At 36.2% G+C, this 25,174-nt stretch overlaps 1 protein-coding gene across 3 annotated transcripts in view; it reads right to left on the bottom strand.

Moving 5' to 3' along the window:
• A1CF (APOBEC1 complementation factor) overlaps positions 1 to 25,174 on the bottom strand; it is a 106,291-nt gene that overhangs the window by 75,182 nt on the left and 5,935 nt on the right. For all 3 annotated transcript variants that reach the window (XM_066349801.1, XM_066349800.1, XM_066349802.1), the window contains exon 2: positions 3,650 to 3,793. In XM_066349801.1, coding sequence (XP_066205898.1) covers positions 3,650 to 3,748 — 99 coding nt within the window. In that variant the 5' untranslated portion in view covers positions 3,749 to 3,793. The remainder of the gene's footprint in view (positions 1 to 3,649; positions 3,794 to 25,174) is intronic.

The following is a 25,174-nucleotide window of genomic DNA, read 5'->3' on the forward strand; positions in this document are numbered from 1 at the left end:
AAAATACTCTCACATCATAACATTAAGTTTATAAAATGATCTCCATTACTGATTGAGTCTCTTTTAAAAAATATTGTTATTTGCAGGCTGTTTTATATATAGCTGTAATAATAATGTCACAATTTTTTTGTCCTGCAGAGTATTTTAAGTGTTTGCTTAATGACTGAATGCAATTTCATTTGTAACAGGATTTTAAGATAGAGTGGGTTTCCTTTGGCCTCTGGTCTAGATAGGAAACCAAGTCATTGGACTACCAAGCAGGACAAAGAGGTAGAGAAAACTGTTTAACTGTTTTACAGTGTTAACTGAAAAACCTCATCTCCTTCTACACTGCAGTTTAGAAATGGAATTAAAGAATTTGGGAGGAGTTTTTGGAGTTTATTTAAGGATATTTTGAGACCACTGCTAGTGTCTTGTGAATCCTAGTTACCTCTAAATGGAAGGAATTGCAAGGTGTTTCTCAATTTACCTAAGACAGGGGTAACAGGGAAACCACTTAGAGAGCTTGATAGCCGTTCTCTGTTTGAGAATGCACTAGGCTGGTGGGTCTAACTCACCGCTGAGATTTCTCTTTGTGAGCAGAGGGTAGACCTGTTCCTTTGATGCTGGTGAGAAGGAGAGTTGATTCCTTTGTGCCACTTGTGCTTCTAGAATTTACTGGGTCAGAGAGTTTGTGTTTCCAGGGGACTAGAGTTTGGCCATATGATGTTGGGATCTAGGGTCCTTCCATCTTCGCCGAGACAGTTGCTTAGAGTTTAAATATCTCTACAGAAGGAGCTTGAGGCTCAGGACAGTGGCCAGCTAGGGAGGATAGCCAGGTGAGAGATCCCCAACTGTGGAATTAAGGATGTCTCTGAGGATTCTACAAAGTATCTCATAAGCCAGGGGTCCCCAAACTTTTTTCACAGGGGGCCAGTTCACTGTCCCTCAGACCGTTGAAGGGCCAGACTATAAAAAAAACTATGAACAAATCCCTATGCACACTGCACATATCTTATTTTAAAGTAAAAAAACAAAACGGGAACAAATACAATAAAATAAAGAACAAGTAAATTTAAATCAACAAACTGACCAGTATTTCAATGGGAACTATGCTCCTCTCACTGACCACCAAGGAAAGAGGCGCCCCTTCTGGAAGTGCGGCGGGGGCCGGATAAATGGCCTCAGGGGGCCGCATGCGGCCCGCGGGCCGTAGTTTGGGGAGCCCTGCCATAAGCCTTACATACCTGTTAAGCCCAGAAAGCCTAATGCCAGTATCAGTCAAGTAAGAACTTTCCTGTCCCTTTCCCCTTCCTTTTATCCCTCTCTTCTGCTTCAACTTCGAGCCAGGAATTATAATTAGCAAAGTGGCATTAGAAAACTATGCTCCTGAAAGCATATAGAAGGAACACAGAAATCACATTCCACCTTTATGTAGTTGGGAAAGGGAAACAGCTATTGCTTTGAATGAAGTTGTTTTTATTACACTGAACTAGACCTAATTATTTAGTGAAGATTCTTTTATTATCTGAAAGTTAGCAGAAAAGGCATGAGATATGCCCTGAGTTTTATCTTGGGGAAAAGGAAGAACCAGAGGCCAGACTAAAATTAAATAGATAATTTATATTGTCTTAGGATCAGTTCTCATAAAATTTTGCTTGTTGAATGTACTGATCATATATTCATACTTTATTTAATAATTTCCTTCTTTTTATACATTTAGGTTTGATGTATTGATCTATTATATATAATGCCAGACTAGACAGGTTTATATATATTTTTGTCATTATTTTTGGATCATTAGAGATTTGTTTAGAGAAGGGGACCACTCATAACATAAATATCAACAAATTGCTTTTCAGAAAGGTTTAAGTGCTTTCCATTACCATTGTCTTTAAATGAGTGTTTTAGATACAGAGAATTTTTTAAAAAATACTGATTTAAAAAAATGTTCAGTTTTATAACATTTATGAAAGTGTTGGTTATAAAATAAAAAAATATCCACTATTCAACTGTACCTGTTCAGATGTAAAAAAAATTATTCTGAGTATATTTGTTTTGTAGACTATAAACTCTATAGAATTTTCTCTATGGATTATAAAATACCATTTTATGTGATAGAAATCTGCACAAAATTTTTTCAGACAATCGTTAATTTTGAAGTACAGTAAATCTGGAGATAAAACATCTGGAAAATTTGATTTTTATTAAGCATTAAAAACTAGTAATACATTAGTATCTCCCTTGCGCTTGACTTAAATGAAACTTGGAAAAGTCTACCATGAAATAATACTTTCTTAAATCTTAAAAAAGCCTAACTAAACATTCCTCCCCAGGATGAAGAATTAGAAACAATTTTGAGCATTATATTATCTCTAACTAAGCATGCATTGATGTATGAGATTAGTTGAAAACTAACTTTAGTACATTTTGCAACAATCTGACAAAAGACCATATTATAAAGGGACTGTTGCCTATTTTATTGTTATACACATATGACATTAGTATTCATAACAACACAGGTTTGGTTAAGTTGGAAAATTATGTGTGTAAAGGACAATCGAATCACTGAGAATTACAATACTGTATCTTACTGATAGAAAAAGTAACATTATTACTTCAGATAAGATAATTTATGTGTCTAATACTGCTTTGCTTTTTAATATATCAAAAGCTCCCTAAGGAGGGTATAATAAAGCTAATAATATACAGGTAATGCCTAATAACCAATATCTATGAATAGTCCATTTAAGATATTATTTGAAAAATGATGAACATGGAGTAAAATGATCATATTATCCTAAACTGTTAAGGAGATGTTATGGGACATAACTGGAAGCTAGGCTGACCAAATGGTCAGTCCTTGGATACCACATTTAGAAGTCCTTCTACATCTGCAGTGATCTCTCTGGAAACTAAGCTTGTGCCTGCATGGCTTGTCTTCTGATGATTCTTGAAACACTGGCTTGCTTCCACTTCACTGACAGCTTTGGGTGGCGAATGCCAGCTGCATTTTCATATACTAATATTGCCTTTAAAAACTGATAGTCTCCCCTGACCAGGTAGTGGCGCAGTGGATAGAGTGACGGACTGGGATGCGGAAGACCCAGGTTCAAGACCCTGAGGTCGCCAGCTTGAGCATGGGCTCATCTGGTTTGAGCAAAAGCTCACCGGCTTGAGCCCAAGGTCGATGGCTCCAGCAAGGGGTTACTCGGTCTGCTGAAGGCCTGTGATCAAGGCACATATGAGAAAGCAATCAATGAACAACTAAGGTGTTGCAACGCACAACGAAAAACTAATGATTGATGATTCTCATCTCTCCATTCCTGTCTGTTTGTCCCTGTCTATCGCTCTCTCTGACTCTCTGTCTCTGTAAAAAAACAAAACAAAACAAAAAACTGATAGTCTCTATGACTGTGGACACTGATTCTGCTATCAAATGATAAGTTAAGGTTGAGTTGATACCCGGAGTACAAAGAACTTCACCTGCAGGGTCACCTACAAAACTGAAATGATGCAACTTCCCCCACAGGAAAGGAACATCCATCTGAAGAGTAATGTGACTGATTATTCCCATTTTGCATCTTAACACCACTAATATTCCCACTGTGAATTCAGTGTCTCGAACTGAGCTCTGTGGGTCTCAGCAGACGTCATAAGAAGTTCCTACCTGGACCAAGCTATATCCAGTGCGCTGGACCAGTGCGCGCAGGGCTGCTTCCTTCTGGCTTCCGCTCAATCCATCCCCGGATTTGTGATTTGATTCCATTGAGAGTGATTATCAGCAAAAAATCAGGTTAATTAGGGTTGCTCACTGAAACCAAATTTAAGATAAATTAAGTAAATTGCTGTTGCCAAGTCCAAATTTGTCCTTTTCATGAAGGACATTTTAAGGAAACATTCTTTGCAAATGAATTATCAAGGTTAGAGCAACTAACAGCCACACACAAATAAGGCCAGTTAAATATCTTCATTAAGGAAAACTTCTTAAAAACCATCAATTTCACTTGAGATTTAGAAGTCAAAAGTGAGTAATGCCCCTTCTCCAATTAGAATGCAGATCAGTAATTCTTACTCCAGTGACCTCATAAGGTCACCAACTGCTCAAACACAAATGAACTCTTGTCAATTAAAAGACTATGCAGCCTGACCTGTGGTGGCGCAGTGGATAAAGCTTAGACCTAGAATGCTGAGGTTGCTGGTTCAAAACCCCTGGTTTTGCTTGCCAGGTCAAGGTACATATGAGAAGCAACTACTATGAGTTGATGCTTCCTGCTCCTCACACCCTGCCATCTCCTCTATCTAAAATCAATAAATAAAATCTTAAAAAAATAAATAAAAGACCATGCAGATGTGGGAAGAGGGGACTGTTACTGGCTCAATCAACTAGTATAAGGATCAAAATTCTGAAAGTTTTAACTTCATTTATCTATTCTATGTGCTAAGACATTTATCTACATATTCTGCAAAGATATATTTCTAGAACAGAGAGTGCTGATGGCAGATATACAGAATTCACCATACAAACTACTTTATGGAATAGAGATCTCATCTGGGTTTTAACAAAACAAGAAGAGTGGATGCTTTAGAATGGTACTGAAAGGGCCTGCTAACATCTGGATCATATACCACCCAGACCCCTCAGTAGAGAACATAAAGCCCTTTGTAAAAATTTAAGAAATAACCAAAGTTTACATATGTTCATGTTTATGTATATAGATACAAATATGAAACTTCAGTATTTTATTGTCTATGCTTTCTATTTAGGTACATTATTTGAACCCTGTTTCAAATGTGAGGTGGTTCCAATTCACAGGTTCCCAGGGCAAATATAATGGCCATGCTGAGGGCTTCAGGCTATTGTGTTGTGAGGCTCTGAAGTCCCATGTATATATTAGGAGCATACCTGCTGGGTTAGGGTGTGAATGGCTCAGTGAAGTTTCTGTGCTGGGTTTTCACTCTGCTTAATGTGCTCTGCCAACTGAGAAGAAGAAATGTACTTTATGATGGTTTGAATCAAATGAGAATCTACTGTAGTTGATGATAGGGCCTTTAAAAATGTTTCTGTTCTGGGTACTGAAATTTTCTGTATTGATTTTGGTTGTCATTTAAAGATTCAGAATAAAAGAACCATTAATAACTTAGGAAATGGGGCCAAAATCTGGGTGACAAAAAAAGAAAAAAAAGAGAAAAGAAGTTGAGTTGATTTTTTCAGTAAAATGCAGCTTCAAAGTATTAGTAAAATAATAGGATAAGTCTCCAAACTAATATACAAGCATCATTTTTTAATTTTTCAATATAAATTTTTGAAAAGTAATATTTTCAATATCATTTAAAAAGCAAAAAAAAAGAAATAATGAGATTCCAGAGAGATAATACCCATTAGATTAGATGTTACAGGGACAGAACAGTTTTATGCTTTTCATATATAAGTGTGGCCATTCTTGGCTTTGACCTTGCTTATAATTCTTGCTTGCCTCTGACCCATTGGTTCATTTGGTTTTTACTCATGATCTCTAAGTGTATTTAGCTAGTGCTGTCTGTATGTCAGCTCCATCCCCTGTCCAGCTTTCGGGTATTGTGTTTTATGGGCAGCGGGCTTACCCAGTTAGTTAACATACCGGTTTCTGTGTCTGTATTTTGCTAAAGGCAGTAATTTAAAAAGAAAAAAACCCCCAAAGTTTGTATTTTGGCTAAGACAAATTAGAAAGTATCTTTATAATAGTGGCGATTTAATATATGTATAGCAACTAGGCTGGGACATGGGCTTTACTGACACATTTATAGTGTAAATGCTCTTTATCTGAACACTACAAGGTAGGGGATAAGAAGACCTATTTTAACTTTGTAATCCTAGCTTGCTGGTGAATGCAGTCAAAGAAATCTCTACAAAAAATCTAACTTTTCTTAAAAGCATAAAATTACAAAAAGCGTTTTGAGGATTTACAAAGAAAATTAGCCTTTTAGACAAAAATCAAATTCTTGCTCCGTTCCTTAATGCTAGCTACTAAAATTGTCTTCATCAGCACACTCTCAACTGTCCCACAGTGCTGAATTTAACCTGTAAGAACAGGGAGGCCACAGTGGACTGGGAGTCTGATAAGGTCAGTCATGAGTATCTTACAGAGATATTTTCAGGCAAAGTTTGTTGTTTTTTGGCCAAGTTGAAGATTTGTTCTTTGCTGAACTTCATCTTTTTCATCACAAGATAACAGTTCACGGTGAAACAAGTTTTATTTACAAAACCTATCTTTAGTTTCGGTTGATAATTAGTAAAAGGGATAAAAAATATGTTATATGAGAAAGATCTTCTGATCACATATAGATTACATATAGATTCACTCTGAAATTATTAAGAAAATATGTATATCATCTTAATATAACATTAGGTCATTGGAAATCAAAACATGGAAATAAAAATTCAGAATTTGCCATAAGAGAAACTTTATCTTCAATGGTCATTCCTCAAAACCAATTTTGCTCTCCCAATGTTGACCTAAACAAAGGCATGAACTTGAATCCCAGATAAATATATTTTTTAAGGAAGTCAAACTTTTGTTTCAAAAATTTCTCAATTTGAAATAAAGGTTTTGCAATATGTTATCTAATTTAACACCTTGTGAATCCTTCAGCTCTTAGGCAACTGCATTTTGAGAGACTAGTTCTTGATGTAATTTATTGAGGCAATAGAATTCAAAATCTATAAATAGCAGGCATTAAGACCATTGGAGCTAAAGAAAGGTACTCACGAGTATTTACCACTATTCATTCAAAAATTATTTACTGAGCACTACTATCATCCAAGGATTATTTTAGACACAGGGATATAACAAAACAAAAGAAACCCCTCTCTTCCCAAAATCTCAGTTTTATGATATTTTATGCAGTTATATAGTGGCAAAGACAATAAACAAAATAAATTAGTAATATATACTGTGCATTTATGATCATTTCTAGGTAGGAAAAATAAATGTAAGAGGAATGTGAAGTGGATTATGAAGTATGCGGGGTGATGAAATTTTAGAGTGTGGTCAGATAGAGTGGGTTTAGGAAGAGACATGGGTGACGTGAGGGATGTCTTTGGGAAAGAGCCTTCCAGGCAGGGGGCCTGCCAAGTGTCGGGGCCCTGCAGTGGAGCTTGTTGAAGGAATGGTGAGGAAACCCACGTGGAGAGGATGAAGCGAAATGAATCAGGAGAGAAGTAGGAGTTGCGGTTAGGGAAATAATGGTAGATCAGGTCATGTGGGATCTTGTAGTTCATGGTAAGGGCTTTGGCTTTTCCCCTGAGATTGAGGCCAAAGGTTCAACAAGATTTTACTTAAGTTTGAACAGAACCACTGTAACTGTTGAGAACACATTAAAGAGAATTGAATGGGAATGGGACTAATGTGAGGAAAAGAAGGTGAGTAACGCAAACAGGGTCTGGTCTTGTTTTTATTTAACATTTTGCTAATTTAAATCATGGATTTAAAAAATATTACATTAAAATCTCATTTGTCTTGATTACTGAGTTTTGATGTTTCTTAAGTTTTGATTCAAGGGGGTGCCTCACTCTTCACTTAAGTTGACCAAAGAGTCAAGGGGAGAAGCAGAGAGACCAGTTAAAAACTTTGCAGCCTGACCTGTGGTGGCGCAGTGGATAAAGTGTCAACCTGGAAATGCTGAGGTTGCCGGTTCAAAACCCTGGGCTTGCCTGGTCAAGGCACATATGGGAGTTGATGCTTTCTGCTCCTTCCCCCTTCTCTCTCTCTCTCTCTGCCCTCTCTATAATGAATAAATAAAAATAAAATCTTAAAAAAATAAAAAAAATAAAATATAAACCATTGCAACATCTAGGCAACTGGTAATAGTGGCTTGGACTAGAATGGTGATAGTAGGGGGTGATGGAAACTGGTCAATCCTTGAATATATTTTACAGAGGAATTGAATGTGTTGTGAGAGAAAAAATGAGGAGTCATGAATGACATCCAGCTTTTTTTTGGCTTGGGCAACTGGACAAATAGTATTGCCATTAACTGAGTTAAAAAGTAGCAAGTTTGTGGAAGAAAAGCAGGATCTCAGCTGCAGGCATGTTAATTTTGAGATGCCATTAGGTAACCATTAGTAGAGAGGTTGAATGGACAGTAAGATAAATGGGTCTGAATTTTACGGGAGACTTCCAGACAGGACATATTGATTGTAAGCCATTTACATAGAGCTGTTTAAGCTGCAAAGTCAGATGAGATCATCTAGGGATTGAGTGTAGAAAGGAGGTCCAAGAACTGGTCTCTGGGGCACTTCAGCTTTTGGAAGTCAGAGAGACAAGAAGGTACTAGCAAAGGAAAATGGGATAGGACAGACAGAAAGGTAGGACAAGAACCAGGTGAGTAGGTGGATTGGAAGCTAAATGAAGAAAGGATTTTGAGAACAGTTGAATGATCAGGTGGGCTAATTCTGCCAAGTCATGTAAGAGGATGCCTGATGGGAGAACACAGATTCCAGAGATGTACATTCTGGGTGCAAACTCTTATTCTGACTCTTCCTGTGCATTCTGGAAAAGTTCCTTTACCTCTTGGTGTCTAAGTATCCTTAGCTGAGAAAATAATGACATTTCTGTCAGGGTCATTGTTATTTTATATATATATATATATATATATATATATATATATATATATATATATATATATATATATATCCTTTGTAATATTACAGGCAGTAATATTACAGGAAAGACTCATGATACCACCCTCACCCAAGCATCAGTTTCCTCATTTGTGAACTGGGATAACAAACAGGCTGTGAACAATGTAAAGATTAAATGAGAAAATACCCATGAAGGGTTTAGTTTGGTCTATCATACAGCAAGCATGTCAATGTGACTTACTACTATTCCTGCTAAAACTCATGTTGGAGGAGAAAAGCAGAGTGGAGGAATAGTAGAAGTGATTCCAGAAAGGGCCTGCTGGAGATGACAGCACCTCCTTGTACAATTTTCTTCCCTCTTTCTGCCTTATATTCATTTTGAAATTGAGATGAAGGCAAGGCTAATGGTATGAAAACCAGGGGTTTTCTCTAGCTCTGCTAATTTTCATTACTCAACAATCAATGTCTCTCCATCTTCTAAGACAGTGGTTTTTGTTTTTTTCTTAGCAAAGGAATACTCTGTTGAACTGTATACTCACCACCAAGGTTGCTATTTAAAAATGTTCCCCTCTTTTCTTCCTTTGTTTCTATCCCAGGGAAAATTCTGAGCCTCAGTTTCCTTACATATAACATTAAGATGATAATAGTGTCTATTTCATAAGGCTGTTTTGAGGATTAAATGTGAATACACTTAAAATGCTTAAAGTGGTTTCTGGTGTTTAATAACTGCCCAATAAGTATTGGTTATTATATTATTTTAGTTATTATTCTCATTCATTTCTAATTCCAAGATGTAGAATTACAAAAGCACTTATAGGAGGATCAAGTCTCAAGTCTTTAGCATGATACATTGTTTTTTTTAGGACTAGATTCTAGAATTCCCTTCCATGTCATTCACATCCCTGGGAATTATCATGTTTTCTGATATTTTAGGGCTCTCTACTTGGAATGACCTCTTCCCTTCTCACATATTCCTCCTTCACCATATTGGCCCTATTGATTCTTCTAGACTTGATTGAAATGTGTCTGCTCTGTGATATTTCCTTTAATACCCTCCATGGGAAAAATAAGTATCAGCTCCTCAAAGCTCTCAAGAAAACCTGCACACCCCTGTATTGTTGCACACAGTACTGGAATTATTTTTGTTTACTTGGCTGTCTTTTCTTACTAAACCATGAGCTTTACTATGTTGTACAGCAGGTCTTCAAACAACATCATTTCTTTCAATGTTGTTTGGTTATGATGTTGATGAGGAAAAAACATTGATTCCTAGCCAGAGCCACTGTCTGTATGGAGTTTGCATGTTCTCCCTCAGACGTGTGAGTTCTATGTGGGTACTCTGATTTCCTCCAACATCCTAAACCTGTACTTGTGAGGTGAATCAGTGTGTCTACATTGTCCCAACCTGAGTGAGTGTGGTGTGTATGAGTGGTTCTGTGATGGAAGGCATCCTACATTGCTGGATGGATTCTGGACCCTGTGGCCCTGAACTAAAATAGTGGGCTAACGTTTCATTCACCGTTCTTAAGTGATTATGTAACTTACATTTATTTCCGTGTTTACTATTAGAAGAGTTTAGGTCTTTATTTAGAAGTTTGGTGATGTCTTTGTGACCAGAAATATGCTGTAAAAACTTAACTCTTGCTTATGTCTAGTAGCCTGTGGTAAATTTGATTCCATTATAAGTCATTTTGCATGAAGTCACAGTTTCCAGGAATCTATCCATGATGTTAAATGAGGTCTTACTGTACTGATCTTTGTTTGCCCAAAAGGCTTAGTCTGACATATGTTAAGTGCTCAATAAATCATTGCAGAAGAAATAGAAGAGTTTGGATCAGCATTTTAGAAATTAAAGTAAAATAAATCTTCATTCAATCTCCTGATGCTTAGTATTCTTTTTGTTTATGTCACTTTGTGAAAGTTCTATCCTGGATTTAACTTGCTTCATGTGAGAAAGTGACTTGAGTTGTCTCTCTGCATTATGAATACATTCTCACATTTGTGAGAGACAGCAGAGTAAAATCTTTAGAATACAAGGAGATTGAAAAATAGAGTCGACATTTACATTTACTTCTCTTTTCCTTAATGTCTTTCTGGTTTTATAGTTGCAACTTTAGTGCCTATTTGGTCAAGAAAATGAAAGACCTAGATGTTATTGGGTGTTCGTGATTTCTGCCTTCCTGAAGTAACAAGTGGAATGGAATGAAGACCTCACCTCATCACTTGGCTGAGATTACTCAATAGATACTCAATAGAAATTTCCAGAGTTCACTGTTGGGCAAGGTCAGAGCTGCTGTTCATGACCTTTGGCCCTGAAGCCCTCAGGTACCAGTGGGTTCTGGCTCAAAAAAGGTGTCAGGGAAACAGAGATAAGAAGGAAGCTGGAATACAGAAGCAGGTGGGAGGCTTTTAAAATCTGACCTTTGTAAATCTAGACCTGTCAAGAGGCTACTATATGCTGCTCTTTAATTATAACCCTAATGGCTAAGGAAGAAAACATTTATTTTGTTCATAAAGATTGGTTCCACATAGAGAACCAAATTGTGCAATGAACATGGAAGAGGATTTAAAGTGATATTTGTTATTTAGATTTGCCCAAAGTTATGGTGATGCTGGCATAAAAACCTAGTGGAACCAATGTTTACAACCAGGGAGACAGGAAAAGTAAAAAAAACAAGTTTTTTCTTTGTTTGTCTGTTTTTTAAATCTCTCAACATAGTAAATTCGGCAAGTCATGGGCCAAAGGTAAGAGAAGTACATACTGCAAAAATACACTTAAAGAGTGAAGAAAGAATAGGTTTAAAAAGCCAAAGCAGAAATGGTTGTCGTGTTTGAGAAGCTGAAAGATGAAGACAGAGAATTAAAAGTAGATGTATCTGTTCTTAAAAATCAAATGAAGTAACTCTCCTCAACTTTAACCAAAACCTCAACAAATATTTAATATCCACCACATACCAGGTACTGCACTAGAAAATTTAGAGTTAGGAAAGGAAATCATTTTGTTAATATTATAGTTTCTATCTTACTTATTTAATTTGATAATTTTTTCTCTGAAGAGAATAAATAAGAAAACTGAACGGGGAGGAAGACTGATTCTGATTCCATAAGCAAAGGAGAGGTGTTCTTTTATAATTGAGTGGGAAGACATTAGGGCTTGTCCTAGCAATGTGTCCCGTATACACTGCAAATTGACAATATTTCACCTGCCATTGGGACCTCTCCAAATCAAACTCAGTCTTTCCCAATGTGTGTTACTGTGCACTGACGTTGCATGGGGTAGGCTGGGCATAACTCTTATGCAACATACATAAATCCACTTTGAATTTCACCCTTCTAGTATCTTCTGGGAATTTTATACAAAAGGAAATCCAGATCATATTGAAATTCTTTGTGAAGGATCTATATCCAAAGTTATTTGCCTAATGGTACTAAGTAAATATTACTTGACATTACTTGATGAAAAAATATAAATTAGCTCAATTATTCTCCTTGAAAAAATGTTTGCAATTGATCTTAAGCTTATTGTGTAAGTGAATGAATGTGATAGCTCTTCATGTGGCCAGGCATCATGAACCATAGCAAAATTAATAAAATATATGTTTATATAAAATCCCAAAACATAGCCATGAAAACATCACACTAAGTCCCAGTATGTGACATCTTACTTTTTCAAAGCAATATATATCAACAAGAAAGTTAACCAGAATCCCTTTTATGTTACTAAAGCATTAGTAATGACTCATGAATTAATATGATCCTGGTTAATTTGGGCCGAGTTAAGGTCCAAAGTAAAGAAATAAAAGTTGTTTACAGTAGATACATTTACCTTAATTTTGAATGTTCCATAGTTTTAGGAAAGGACAGGCTTGCATTTAAATTTTAGTTCTGCCACCAGGATTTGAATTTTTGTGAGGGTCTGTTTCCTATTCTAACAAAAGAATAGGAACCCTAATACCTAACTTGAAGTTTTGTGTTTTTTTGAAACAAAGGATTACATAAATGAAATAATGGATATTGGAACTGAGAGCACCTGACATAGTGCTTGGCATACCAAAGGTGCTTAATAAATATTCCTCTTTTGTTTCTTATTCTGTGGTTGACTCATATTATCCACCATCTGTGGTTCTCTAAATGGTTATTCTCACATCTAGCAATTGTCTGAGATGAAGAGAAATGTAGTTTTGAATGCATTGTCTTAACCGCTTTCATATGGCTTTAATAATTGATCTAGTTATTTATGTTTGTTTTTATATTTTGATTGGAAAAATCCTTAAGATTGAGTTTGTGAGTGTTTGTCTCTCATAGAGCATCTTAGTGGTGTAAGTGTATGAAAAGTAGATACAACATAAGTAGTCAATGCTGAAGAAATATTTGAACAAGCAGTTGTACAGTGCAGCTAATAAAATTGATGTTATAGTAGAATATATAATGATTTAATTTGTAAAATATAATCAGGTAAGAGGGGAAGACTACAAAATGATGTATAGTCTAATTTTTTGTGTTAAATTTTACATGCATAAAGACTTTGAGTATAAAAGCTTAACTAGTTATAACTGGGTGATGGATTAACAAATTATTTATATATTTATAACTCCTCCTTATTTGACTATTTTCAGCTTTCTCTAATATATACCTCTTACTATAATAATTAAAAAATAATTAAAATTATGTTAATAAATAATTGTCAATGAAAAGAAGTCATATAAAACTGATGAGATGTGGCCAAGATTCTTTTATGAGGAAACTGTATCTAATAAGAAAAAATGCTGAAAGTAATATACCTAACCATTGAACTAAAAGAGCTAGGAAAATAGTAAAATAGGCTAAGAAATTAGAATAAATCAAAGGTTAAATTAATAAAACAGAAAAATCTGTAGACTTAATAAATAGATGCAAGAGTTGATTGAAAAGATTGGCAACTTAGCACATCACTGGCAATCTAGACAAGGTATAAAGGAGAAAATGTATTTTAAAAATGTCAGAAAAATGAATATAAACACAGGTTGGGAGACATTTAAAGAAAAGAATGTTGTTATAAATAAATTTAAAAATATAGATGCAGTAGACAGTTTTCTAAAAAGGTGTGAATCCTCAAAATTACCTCAAGGGTAAGTTAAAAATTTGAATAATAAACTATATTAAAAAATTCACTGTTCTCCTTTCAAATACATAAGGTTCATTTGGCTTTAATAGGCAAATTATACAAATCATTTAAGAAACAAATAATTAGCCCTGGCCGGTTGGCTCAGTGGTAGAGCATCGGCCTGGCGTGCAGGAGTCCTGGGTTCGATTCCTGGCCAGGGCACACAGGAGAAGTGTCCATCTGCTTCTCCACCCCTCCCCCTCTCCTTCCTCTCTGTCTCTCTCTTCCCCTCCCGCAGCCAAGGCTCCATTGGAGCAAAGATGGCCCAGGCGCTGGGGATGGCTCTATGGCCTCTGCCTTAGGCGCTAGACTGGCTTTGGTCACAACAGAGCAACGCCCGGATGGGCAGAGCATCGCCCCCTGGTGGGCGTGCTGGGTGGATCCCGGTCAGGCGCATGCAGGAATCTGACTGACTGCCTCCCGGTTTCCAGCTTCAGAAAAATACAAAAAAAAAAAAAAAAAAAAAAAGAAACAAATAATTATTTGTTATATAAACCCATTTGAGGCATAGAATAAATGGCAAACTTATGAAATTATCTACAGGCTTATTTATTATATGTCTGCAAAAAAAGGTAAATATATTACAAACATAAAAGTATTGACCAAATGACATATAACTATAGATATGACCTGCATATAGCAAAATAGCAAGATAAAGAAGAAAATGCAAATCACCATCCCAGTAAATGTAAAAGTGACAATAAAATTCAACACCCACTATTGGTTTAAAATACTCAAATATTAGTAAGTTAGAAATAAAATAAAACATTTTTAAATTGAGAAAGAACATCTGTCAGAAATATGAATTCAATATTATGCTTAATGATAAAAACTGCAATCCTGCATTTTCAGTAAGAACAAGTAAATCAACTATATAAAATCATTAGAATCAATAAAAGAATACTACAGAAATACTCTTATAAATGTTCCTTATTTAAACAGAAATAACAGAAATGTACTGAGAAAATCTGAACAATATACACAAACATAAATAATAACTTGAATGCAAAATACTAAAATTTGTATGAAGAAAATGATAAAATACTACTCAATAATCTAAAAGTCTGGATAAATGGAATTTTTCTTATCATAAATATATTAGTTCTTTCCAGCCTGACCAGGCGGTGGCGCAGTGGATAGAGCATCGGACTGGAATGCAAAGGACCCAGGTTCGAGACCCTGAGGTTGCCAGCTTGAGCGCGGGCTCATCTGGTTTGAGCAAAAAAAGCCTACCAGCTTGAACCCAAGGTCGCTGTGTCCAACAAGGGGTTACTCGGTCTGCTGAAGGCCCGCGGTCAAGGCACATATGAGAAAGCAATCAATGAACTCAAGTGTTGCAACGCGCAGTGAAAAACTAATGATTGATGTTTCTCATCTCTCCATTCCTGTCTGTCTGTCCCTGTCTATCCCTCTCTCTGACTCACTCTATGTCTCTGTAAAAAATAAATAAATAATTAAAAAATATATTAGTTCTTTCCAAATTATTAATACCAATTTAAATTCTAATAAAATTATTTTGAAATTTGAAAAGTTGATTCTTAGAGGGAAAATGTGCAATAAATGTCACATGTATTAAAAGTATAGAATTATTTGAAACAAGCCTAATCAAAAATTAAAATGGGCTCACAGCCTGACCAAGTCATGTTGCAGTGGATAGAGCATTGACTTGGGATGCTGAGGACCCAGATTTGAAACTTCAAGGTCACGGGCATGAGAGCTGGCTCATCCAGCTTGAGCATGGGCTCATAGACATAATTTTTTGGATACTGGCTTGAGCCCAAAGGTTGCTGGGTTGAACCCAAAGTTGCTGGCTTGAGCAAAGAATCACTGGCTCAGCTAGAGCCCCCCAGTCAAGGCATGTATGAGAAAGCAATCAATGAACAAGTCAAGTGCTACAACTGTGAGTTAATGCTTCTCATCTCTCTCCCTTTCTGTCTTTCTGTCCCTGTTTGTCTGTCTGTCTGCCTGTCTCCTTCATTAAAAAAAACTACAGGCTCACAAATGGAAAAATAGATTAGTGGAATAGAAAAAAATGTCTAGACCTACATTTTTGTTTATGCTGGAATTAGCCAAGAGGTGCTATTCTAAATTATAGAAATATTTTAGGAAATTTGATGAAAAGATGTTGGCATATCATATCACAATATATACCAAAATTTCAAGCGAATTAAGGAAATAACTTTTAAAAACATTGTTTAACTACTAGAAGAAAACATGAGAGAATATTTTTACAATCTTATGAAACAGGTCTTTCTAACTAAGCATATCAAGAGTCATAAATAAAAAAATGATTAGTCAAATCTGACTACATAAAAGTTACAAATACCTGTAATGACAAAATAAAGTTAAAAAGAAGCCACAGACTAGAAGAAAGTGATTTCTATTTACATAATTATAATTAATAGCTGTAATATACAAAGAGTACTTTAAAATCAATAATAAAGAGACTCACAAATCAGTGCACAGAAAGAGCAAAGAATATGAGCAGTTAGTTCATAGAAAAGAGAAATAAAGCTTGTAAATGTGTCATTTAAATATGTATGGTCATCATCTTCAGTGATCAGAAAAGACAAATTAGGCCCTGGCTTGTTGGCTCAGTGGTAGAGCATCAGCCTGGCGTGCGGATGTCTCTGGTTCAGTTCTCAGTCAGGGCACATAGGAGAAGCAACCATCTACTTCTCCATCCCACTCCTTCCGCCTCCTCTCTCTCAATCTTTCTCTCTTCCTCTCCCACAGCCATGGCTTAATTGGTTCAAGCGCATTGGTCCCGGGCACTGCAGATAGCTCCATGGAGCCTCTGCCTCATGCTTAAAATAGCTCAATTTCAAGCATGGCTGCAGATGAGCAGACCGAGCACCTGCCCAGGTGGATACGGGGTACATGTAGGAGTCTGTATCTCTATCTTCCCTCCTCTCACTTGGAAAAGGAAAAAAAAGAAGAGGCAACTTAAAACAAAAAATGAGATACTTTGATTTTTGTCCATTATCTGACAAAATTCAAAAAGATTTCAAATAATAAAATATAGCTAACATTTACTGAACACTTAGTATATATGCTATGTTCTCAGAACTTTAAATATAATTTAGACATTAAACATTTAACTCTTATTAAAATTAAATAAGGTAGGGTAGATACTATTATTTCTGTGATACAGGTAATAAAACAAGTTGGAGATGTTAGTTAATATGCCAAAGACTATTCAAATAGTAAGTGACAGACACATAATTTGAATCTCGGTAGTTTGGGGCCAATGTCTGTACTCTTAATTACTAAATTTGACTTCTCAGTTTCCTCCTCTTAAAATGTAGACAAGTGGCGGCAAGAGGAGGAGGGAGATTATATCTACTCAGCTTCCCTTACAAGTGCTGCTGTGAGGAACTCATGACACCATAATGAAACTGATAGGGTGATACTGTGAGTTCGCATTCTCTTCTACAAGGACAGTCAGTCTTGGTCATTAGCACTGGTAATTTAGCTTCTTTGCTAGAATAAAAGTGAACTACTGTAATTGCTCTTCTGAGTGGTGCTGTGGGTGGACTATCTGATGGTTCAGCTGGACACCTTTAGGATCTGACCCCATTTGAACATGGTCCAAAATAGACACATGGTCATTGCCAGCCTCTGTTATGTACCTGGTGATGCTGTGCTGAAACATCACTGCTTGGCAGAGTGTAGTGTCTTTACAGATGACTAAATGATATATCACTTGGCAGGATCTGACTTGGATTTCATGTGAGTTTCTATTCTTATATTTAAATTAAACTGTTGGTTCCTTCTCCCCATTGATCTTTCACTTTTCTGGGTTGTAGGTAGTCAAAGAGGAGCAATTCAGCTTGGACCAGGTAGCTGAAGGAAGAGTACAGTGGTGGGTAACCAAGACCACAAATACTTCTTCTGGGCATCAAACACAGCTGTGCTGAGAGCAGAGTCTTTACCTCCCTCCCACCAGCTACCATGTCCAAATGTCTTTAAAAGTCCTTTTTCCTTCTATTACTCTCTCTTTTTCTTTAATTCTGTGCTTTTTACTCTCTCCTGCTCCCCTGGTGACACTCCTGGCTAAAGAAGTTACTATTTCCATTCTGACAGTATATTGTACTTTTAAAAAAATTATTTACTTATTTATTTATTCATTTTAGAGAGGAGAGAGAGAGAGAGAGAGAGAGAGAGAGAGAGAGAAGGGAGGAGCAGAAAGCACCAACTCCCATATGTGCCTTGACCAGGCAAGCCCAGGGTTTCGAACTGGCGACCCCAGTGTTCCAGGTTGATGCTTTATACACTGTGCCACCACAGGTCAGGCTTCTTGTTCTTTTAAGACAAGATATTAACTATTGCAGAGAAGCAATGTACTTTAGAAAGTGCTGACAGACTGTTAAAGAAATTATTTTTGCAAAGATGCATAGAGCTAGCTAATACTTTGATTACTGTTTGTGGATGTTTAAATCCATATACTATCCTTTTGGGAGTCACTCCAAGTCCTAGATAGAGCAACTTAAAGCAGCAAAAACCTAAGATACTGAGGATGTTGCACCATTGTAAAAATACTACAGAGAATAAAAAATATGCTGAGAAAAAAATCCTATTAGAGCTACTGACTTAGAATTTATCAGAGAAAAAGAGCAAGCAGATGTGTAATAGACAAATGATTCTATTGCAGTGTTTGTGTATGGCCTTGTGTATGTTCTTACAGACACATACACACTGGATTAAATCAGGGCAGTATAAATGTGCAGGGGATTAGCAGCCATGTTTTTCCAACTTTTTTTTCTTTTCTTTTTCTTTTTTTTTTTCTTTTACTAATTCAATACCAGAAATCATGCATAATCTCATTTAAAGAGACTTCACAGACTCTTGGGAAGGTTAAGCTATTCATTTGACCCACAGTTTATCATTTCAGCAAAACAATACTGACAGCTAGAAATCGCTTTTTGTTTTATTTGAAGAAAAATAATTTCAAATAGGCAGAATAAAAAATAAATTTATTAACATTTTAAAAGTCTGTTAAAATTGCAGAATTTATGGTTTAGGAGAAATACCTCCAAATTTTTTAGCATATTCTTATTAAGTGAATACTATAGAGATACGTTTTATCTGCCTTAAAAAACATTTTGCCATTTATTTATTTAAAATGCCCTTTAAATATCAACAAGAAGACTTTCAATCTCTGGAATTTAGCTTGAAATGATAAATTACAAGAAAAGAGAGAGAGAGAGCAGCATTAACCAATACATGTCTTTTCTATCAAATAGGACTTTGATATTTAACTGCAAGCGTTCCTAAATTTTAGCAAGTGATATTCACTCCATTAAATCTCTCCTTCCTTTATTTTTATTGTGTTCTGAGAAACAAGTTCACTGTAATCTGCTTAGTATGTTCAGTTTGAGTGAATTCCTTAACTGTGACTTACAATACCTTGCTAAGCAGTGCCTTATCCTTAAAATAGTTTATCACTGTTACAACAGTTCAGATTGTTACTAAAAGATCGCTAAGTCTTAGTCAAAGCTATCTGACAACAGATATGAGATTAAGGAGCTATGGAGTAAGAACAGATTCCCTACCTGGCTTCGCGTTACTATCACCTGTACTTGGGCATTATGCTCCCTCCTAGAGAGATTCAGATTCAACTGGTCTGGAGTGGGGCCCAGGAAATGATATGCTATCCCTTCCCAGGTGACAGTGTGCACCCGAGTTTAGAATTGCTGAATTAAACTGCAGTCTGTGCATGTTAAATGTCAAACAAAATGAAACAATAGAGAATAATTTAATTTATTCTCCCTGCCAAAAGGAGAGAATGGATACATAAAAAATTTTAATAAAAAGAAGAAAAGTCTAATAAAAGAAAGGTAGAGACTAGATTACAGGAGAAAGGGGGGGAATAATAAAAAAGATTCTTTAATAATTGTCTAGATTTTTATCAGTTCTGATGAATATGTTTTCCTAATTGCTATTATTTAGAAATGCTGACCTTAAAATACTAAAAAAAAAGTTACACATTCTTCCAAGATTCTGGCTGAAATGATTTGTTTCCAATTTGGTTTGCATGAGGGCTGACCAATAAGATTTTTATATTATTACTGTATGCATAAAACTATGACTTGTGGTATTGTTTTGAAGAGGAAGCAAAAGCAGTGAGGTAAAGAAAGGATAAAGAATAGAAGATAAGGATGAGTTTTAGAGAGTGAGGACCAAATGTAGGAAGGACATAGTTGAGTCCAGTTGACAGAGAAGTGCCTGAGCAAATCTATGGACCCTTACTTCTGAGTCCTATACAACCTTTTTCTCCAAAACAAACTACAATATAGGCTCTCCATGAAGTCTGAATCTTGACTTTTCCCCTGCTTTCTATACATATATATTCTTAACTTGTCATTTCTCTTACAATCCTACCCCTTTCCCCCACCCTCTCTTCCATTACTGGACATAATCTGAGCTCAGCTGAGGTGTAGAATGAAACTTCACTGCTTACTACCCTCTGGGCACTGCCTTTGTTTTGCATGCCACTGCTAGCTCAGTCTCCCTAAGATGTCCCTTTTAATGTTCTCCTGCTCAAAACCTTTCATTGGCCTCATCACTAACTATAAAGAAATGGTCAATTCCCTTAGCCTGACATTCAGTGCCTGCCATGATCTGACCCTAACTTTACTTTCCTGATTATCTCTCCATGCAAGTGTATAGTTAGTTATTCAATGCTTAAGTGCATCATGTCTCCTAGACACACCAGTTATTTCTTAAGTTCCCTTGTTCTTGTTTCCCATTTACTTTATAACTAACATTTCCATCCTTCTTGCCACAATCTCCCTGGCTGAAAAGAAAATCCATGCCTGCTCCATTAGGTTGTGTGTGGTTATATGGATATGTATGCTTGAATGCACAGACATAGCTGCATGGACATGAATGTGTGTGTGTGTGTGTGTGTGTGTGTATACACATGTGTGTGTGTGTGTGTGTGTAAACTCCTGGTGCCCAGTGTTGGCAGCACATCACACGAGAGTCCATCCCATGCACCCCTTGCCTTCTGTAACTAGTCTGACACCACCATTCCTTTACAAGTCCTCCAGCCTCTGCTCTCATCTTGGATAAGAATATCAGAAACTCTGAACTGAGAGTCTTATAAATGACCTGTTTTTGATGACATTGAAGATTGAGAGAAGAATACTGATTATTTTTTAATCCAAAAAACATTTTGGAAAATTTTAGTCACAGATTGAAAATGTGCATGTGATGGAGGAGGGAGTGGGTGATGGGGAGGAAATGGAAAGCCTTACAATTAGATGACACAAGGAGCTTTCCACTTCCTTAGAGTTCTACTGTGATGGTTAATTTTATGTGTCAATTTGACTGGGCCATAGGGTGCTCAGACATTTGGTCAAACATTATTCTGAATGTGTCTGTGCGGGTGTTTTAGGATGAGATTAACATTTGAACCGATAGACCGAGTAAAGCAGATTGCCCTCTCCAATGTGCATATGGCTCATCTAATCCATTGAAGACTTGAAGAGAACATAACTGTTGAAAAAGAAGGTACTCCATCTGCCATTGGACATGTCTTTTCTGGCCTTCAGACTTGAACTAAAATATGGGCTCTTCTTGGGTCTCTAGCCGGCTGGCTTTCAGACAGACTCTATACATCATCTCCGGAATCACCAGTTTGCTGAGGGAAGATTTCGGTATGTCACAGCCTTTATAATCATATAAACCAACTATTTATAATAAATCTTTTTTGATAGGTAGATAGATGTATGTGTGTGTGTTATAGAAAGAGACACTAGTAAATAGTACTATTATTTTAAAGGTACTAGAACAATGACAGCACTAAAAAAATTTATGCATATGTATTAGTCAATTGAAATTTTTAGTTTTGTTTTTCTGGGACAGCTTGGCCAAAGCAGATACATGAATGGTTTTGGTGTTATCATTGTTCTAGTGCCTGTATGAACACGCTACAGATGGCTGTTGTGTTATCTTCACTCAGTTATGATACCCAAATATTTCCACAATGCCTGTAAAGATACCTGAGGAAGAGAATTTACAGAGTTTAGAAATTCTGGAATGGCATAGCCTCATGAGAGGAGAATTTTATTTTGCATATATGTTTAATTTCTAAGTTGATTTACAAATTGGTAAAATGGTAATCACAGCATGCAACTTAGATATTCGACTTATGTTTCTTTTAAAAACATCAGATTATATACATTCTGATTTTACGCTATTTTAAATACATTGGCATAAACTGTTCTTACTAAATTCTTGCTCTTTTTTTCCAGTAAGCCACTGAGTCCTGATACTTTGCCCTTCTTTGAATTCCCACTGCCATTAATTATGGTCTATGCGACCATCATTTAATACATAGATTATTGTCTTAATTCAACCTGTAGTCTTTTCTAATTCTAATGACATATATATAACACTGGTTATTTTTTAAAAAATATCCATTTGATATATTCTATAAGAGAATTTCAGTGCCTCCATATTTTATAACTATCAATTAATGTCAACTTTCCATTTCATCACCTATCAAAATTACCCAACTCTGAACTCCATATTAATTTTCAGTATACCTTCTCTCTACTCAGCCCACTTTGAATGACGGCTAGAGTTAAGAAAAGAAGGGAGGAGAAAGGGACTCTAGGAGACAGAGGTGAAAGTGAAACTAGCATAAATGGTTGACAAGTTGAGTGTGGTTAGAATGTTGAATGAAAGTTGGGAGGGGGAATCAGGAAGAAGTGGGAGTGACAACAGATAATGCTTCTTAGGTAGGCAAGAATTAAATTAGTATTGGCGTGATTGAATATTCTTGTTTTTCTATTAAGTCATTGAAATCAGCATAGAAAAATTCTAACAGGACCCAGTGTACTTTAGAAAGATATCTCTGTGAGTTTTGTTGAGAGTAGATTAGAGTTAGAAATCCTAGTTTAGGGACAGGTGGAAAAAAGAAGGGCTGAACTGACTGAAGCAATGAAAATGAGGAAAGGGAGGGCCATAACCTTTCTGAAAACATCCACTCATCTTTTTGTTTCAGCTGTCAGCACTGAACCTTGTTCTTAGTAGACACTCCATACATATTTACTGAACAGAGTGAAACTTTTATATAGCCCCTGTGACTACTATAGACTTTTTTTTGGTTCTAATTTTCTAGTTTCATAAATAATATTAAAATACACAATATTTTACTCTGTGTTGTTCATTACTGATTCACAAATGGGAGGGTGTCATAATAGGAAAACTATGAAATCATGGATTCAAATTGACATAGGTTCCAATGTCGGGGTTCTACCACCTAGGAACTTTGAAAACTTGGGTCAAGTTATTTAATCATTTCCCAGGTTCTTCATTTTGAAATTGGGGCTAATAAATCCCATAGAGTTGCTATAGTGACCCAAAAGGACAGAATGAGTACACAGCTCAGAGTTCGGTACATGGCACTCAACATTTTTCTTTCTTTTCTTCTACCTTTTGCTTCTTTCTCTAATTAGGTCGATCTTTTATTTAATAAACAGTATTGCACATTGGTTATATATATAACACTTACATCTTGGAATTGAAAAATAAATAGGATAATTTTCTTGCCCTTCAGGAAGTCCTAATTTAGCATTGTAAATAATATTGATTTTCTAGCAAAGTCAGAGTCTTGGAGAAGGGAGTGGTCACTTATGCCAGGATTGTGATGGCAGCTCTGGAGAACCCTTCATGGGTTTCTTGATTTTAGGGACACTGCTGAACTTAAGGAATCAATAAATCAATTCTTAATGGGTAAGTTAACATAAGAATCCCAAGAGATCTTCTTGGTACCCTTTCATCTATTTGCTTCCTTTTAAATAGACACTGACACCAGCCCATTCCATGGCAGTTCTGATGCCCCATTTAGCTCCTCCCCACATAATACACCCTTCAAGGGTCTGCTGCCATGCCTTTGCAGGAGACTGACTGGGAGCAGGATGTATTAGTTCATGCTTTCTACTCTTCAACAGTCTGCATCTTTGAGTACTTTGATGGGCTTTTGTTGTAACTAGGAAACTAACAGAGCCTGAGAGGTTTGCATTCTGGTGTTAGGGTTCTGTTGTTTATTCAGCTTCCTTTGCAAATTACCCACGTTCTTTGGAATCATTCTAGACCAACTTAATTAGGGGGCCCTGCCTGTAATAGAGAACATCTCTGCCTTGGACAGACAGCAATAGAGTCAAGGAGAAATTGATCCAAAGTTTCACCACAAGTCAGTAGTGGAGATAGTAAATTTCTAAGCCATCTGACTAAAAAAATACTTTCTACATGTAGATCTCAGAATCTCTCTTTCTTCTAGTAAAGCATTGTATAATTAACACAGAAATATAATGAGAATTATAGCTGCAATAGCTAAGGTTTATGCATGCTTACTTAGTTGGTATTGTTGTAAACACTATATGTGTAATTTGTGATCTGATTTTCCCAAAAACTTTGATTTTACAGAAGAGGAAACAGACACAGAGAAGTTAAATAATTTGATAAAGCTCACACAGCTAGTAAGTGATGAAGCCAGGATTTTAGACCAGCCATTGTGGACCCAGAGCCCCCTGCTTTAACATTATAATTGCCTCTCTCTTTGCCATGCTAACATTAGGAATAAGAGCTTTAGTTCATTGGATTTTAGGAAATCCTTTGTAATCTCAAGATATGGAAATTAGTATCATGGGAAAATTTTGGCTTTATGACTTATTTGAAAGGTAAATAAAAATAAGAGTTTCTAGACATTATAGGGCTTTCCTCTTATTTTAAATATCCCAAGGAGCCATACAATGGCATTCCCTGGATGATTCCAATTTAAGTCATGGCTCTTGTGTTAAGTAATTTATATAATGTGGCAGAGACATGGAGGAATTACTATCTGGTAACTGTGGTACTGAAATGAGTTTGATAATAAATCAAACTTATTTAATAAGTTAAATAAATTTTTTCTCAAAGATCAGACAAATACCCATCATTCAAATACCTTATACCATCATCTGGCTACCCAAGACACTTCCTCTCCATAGCTTCCTGAGCCACCTCTTCTCTACATCTTCACTTCACCACCATCAAAACTTTGCTTGTCCTTGGTACGATTCCCAAAGGCTTTACCAAGCTATTTTGCTATGTGATTTTAAGTTAATGTGTTCCCAAATGCCCCTATCACTCACACTCTGCATCCTAACTAATTTGTATTTTAACAAGGAACTTCTGAAAACATACTCTTATTATCTTAATGAATAACTCTATTGAGACTGGTAGAGCTTCTATTTGGGAGCATTTGAGTCTCAATTTAAAGCTACAAATTAGGTCAGTTTAAATATGGGACTCCCTCAGCATTTGGAAACCTAGCAGCCCAATTATTCTTTCTCTGGGGAGAAGAAAATGTATTCCAGGTGGGAGGTGCTGTGTCCTCTTCAAACATTAGCAAGGTTTTGGTATGAGGGAGCCAAG

The sequence above is a fragment of the Saccopteryx leptura genome, chromosome 9 (assembly GCF_036850995.1).
Source record: "Saccopteryx leptura isolate mSacLep1 chromosome 9, mSacLep1_pri_phased_curated, whole genome shotgun sequence".
In the NCBI taxonomy this organism is placed as follows: Eukaryota; Metazoa; Chordata; class Mammalia; order Chiroptera; family Emballonuridae; genus Saccopteryx; species Saccopteryx leptura.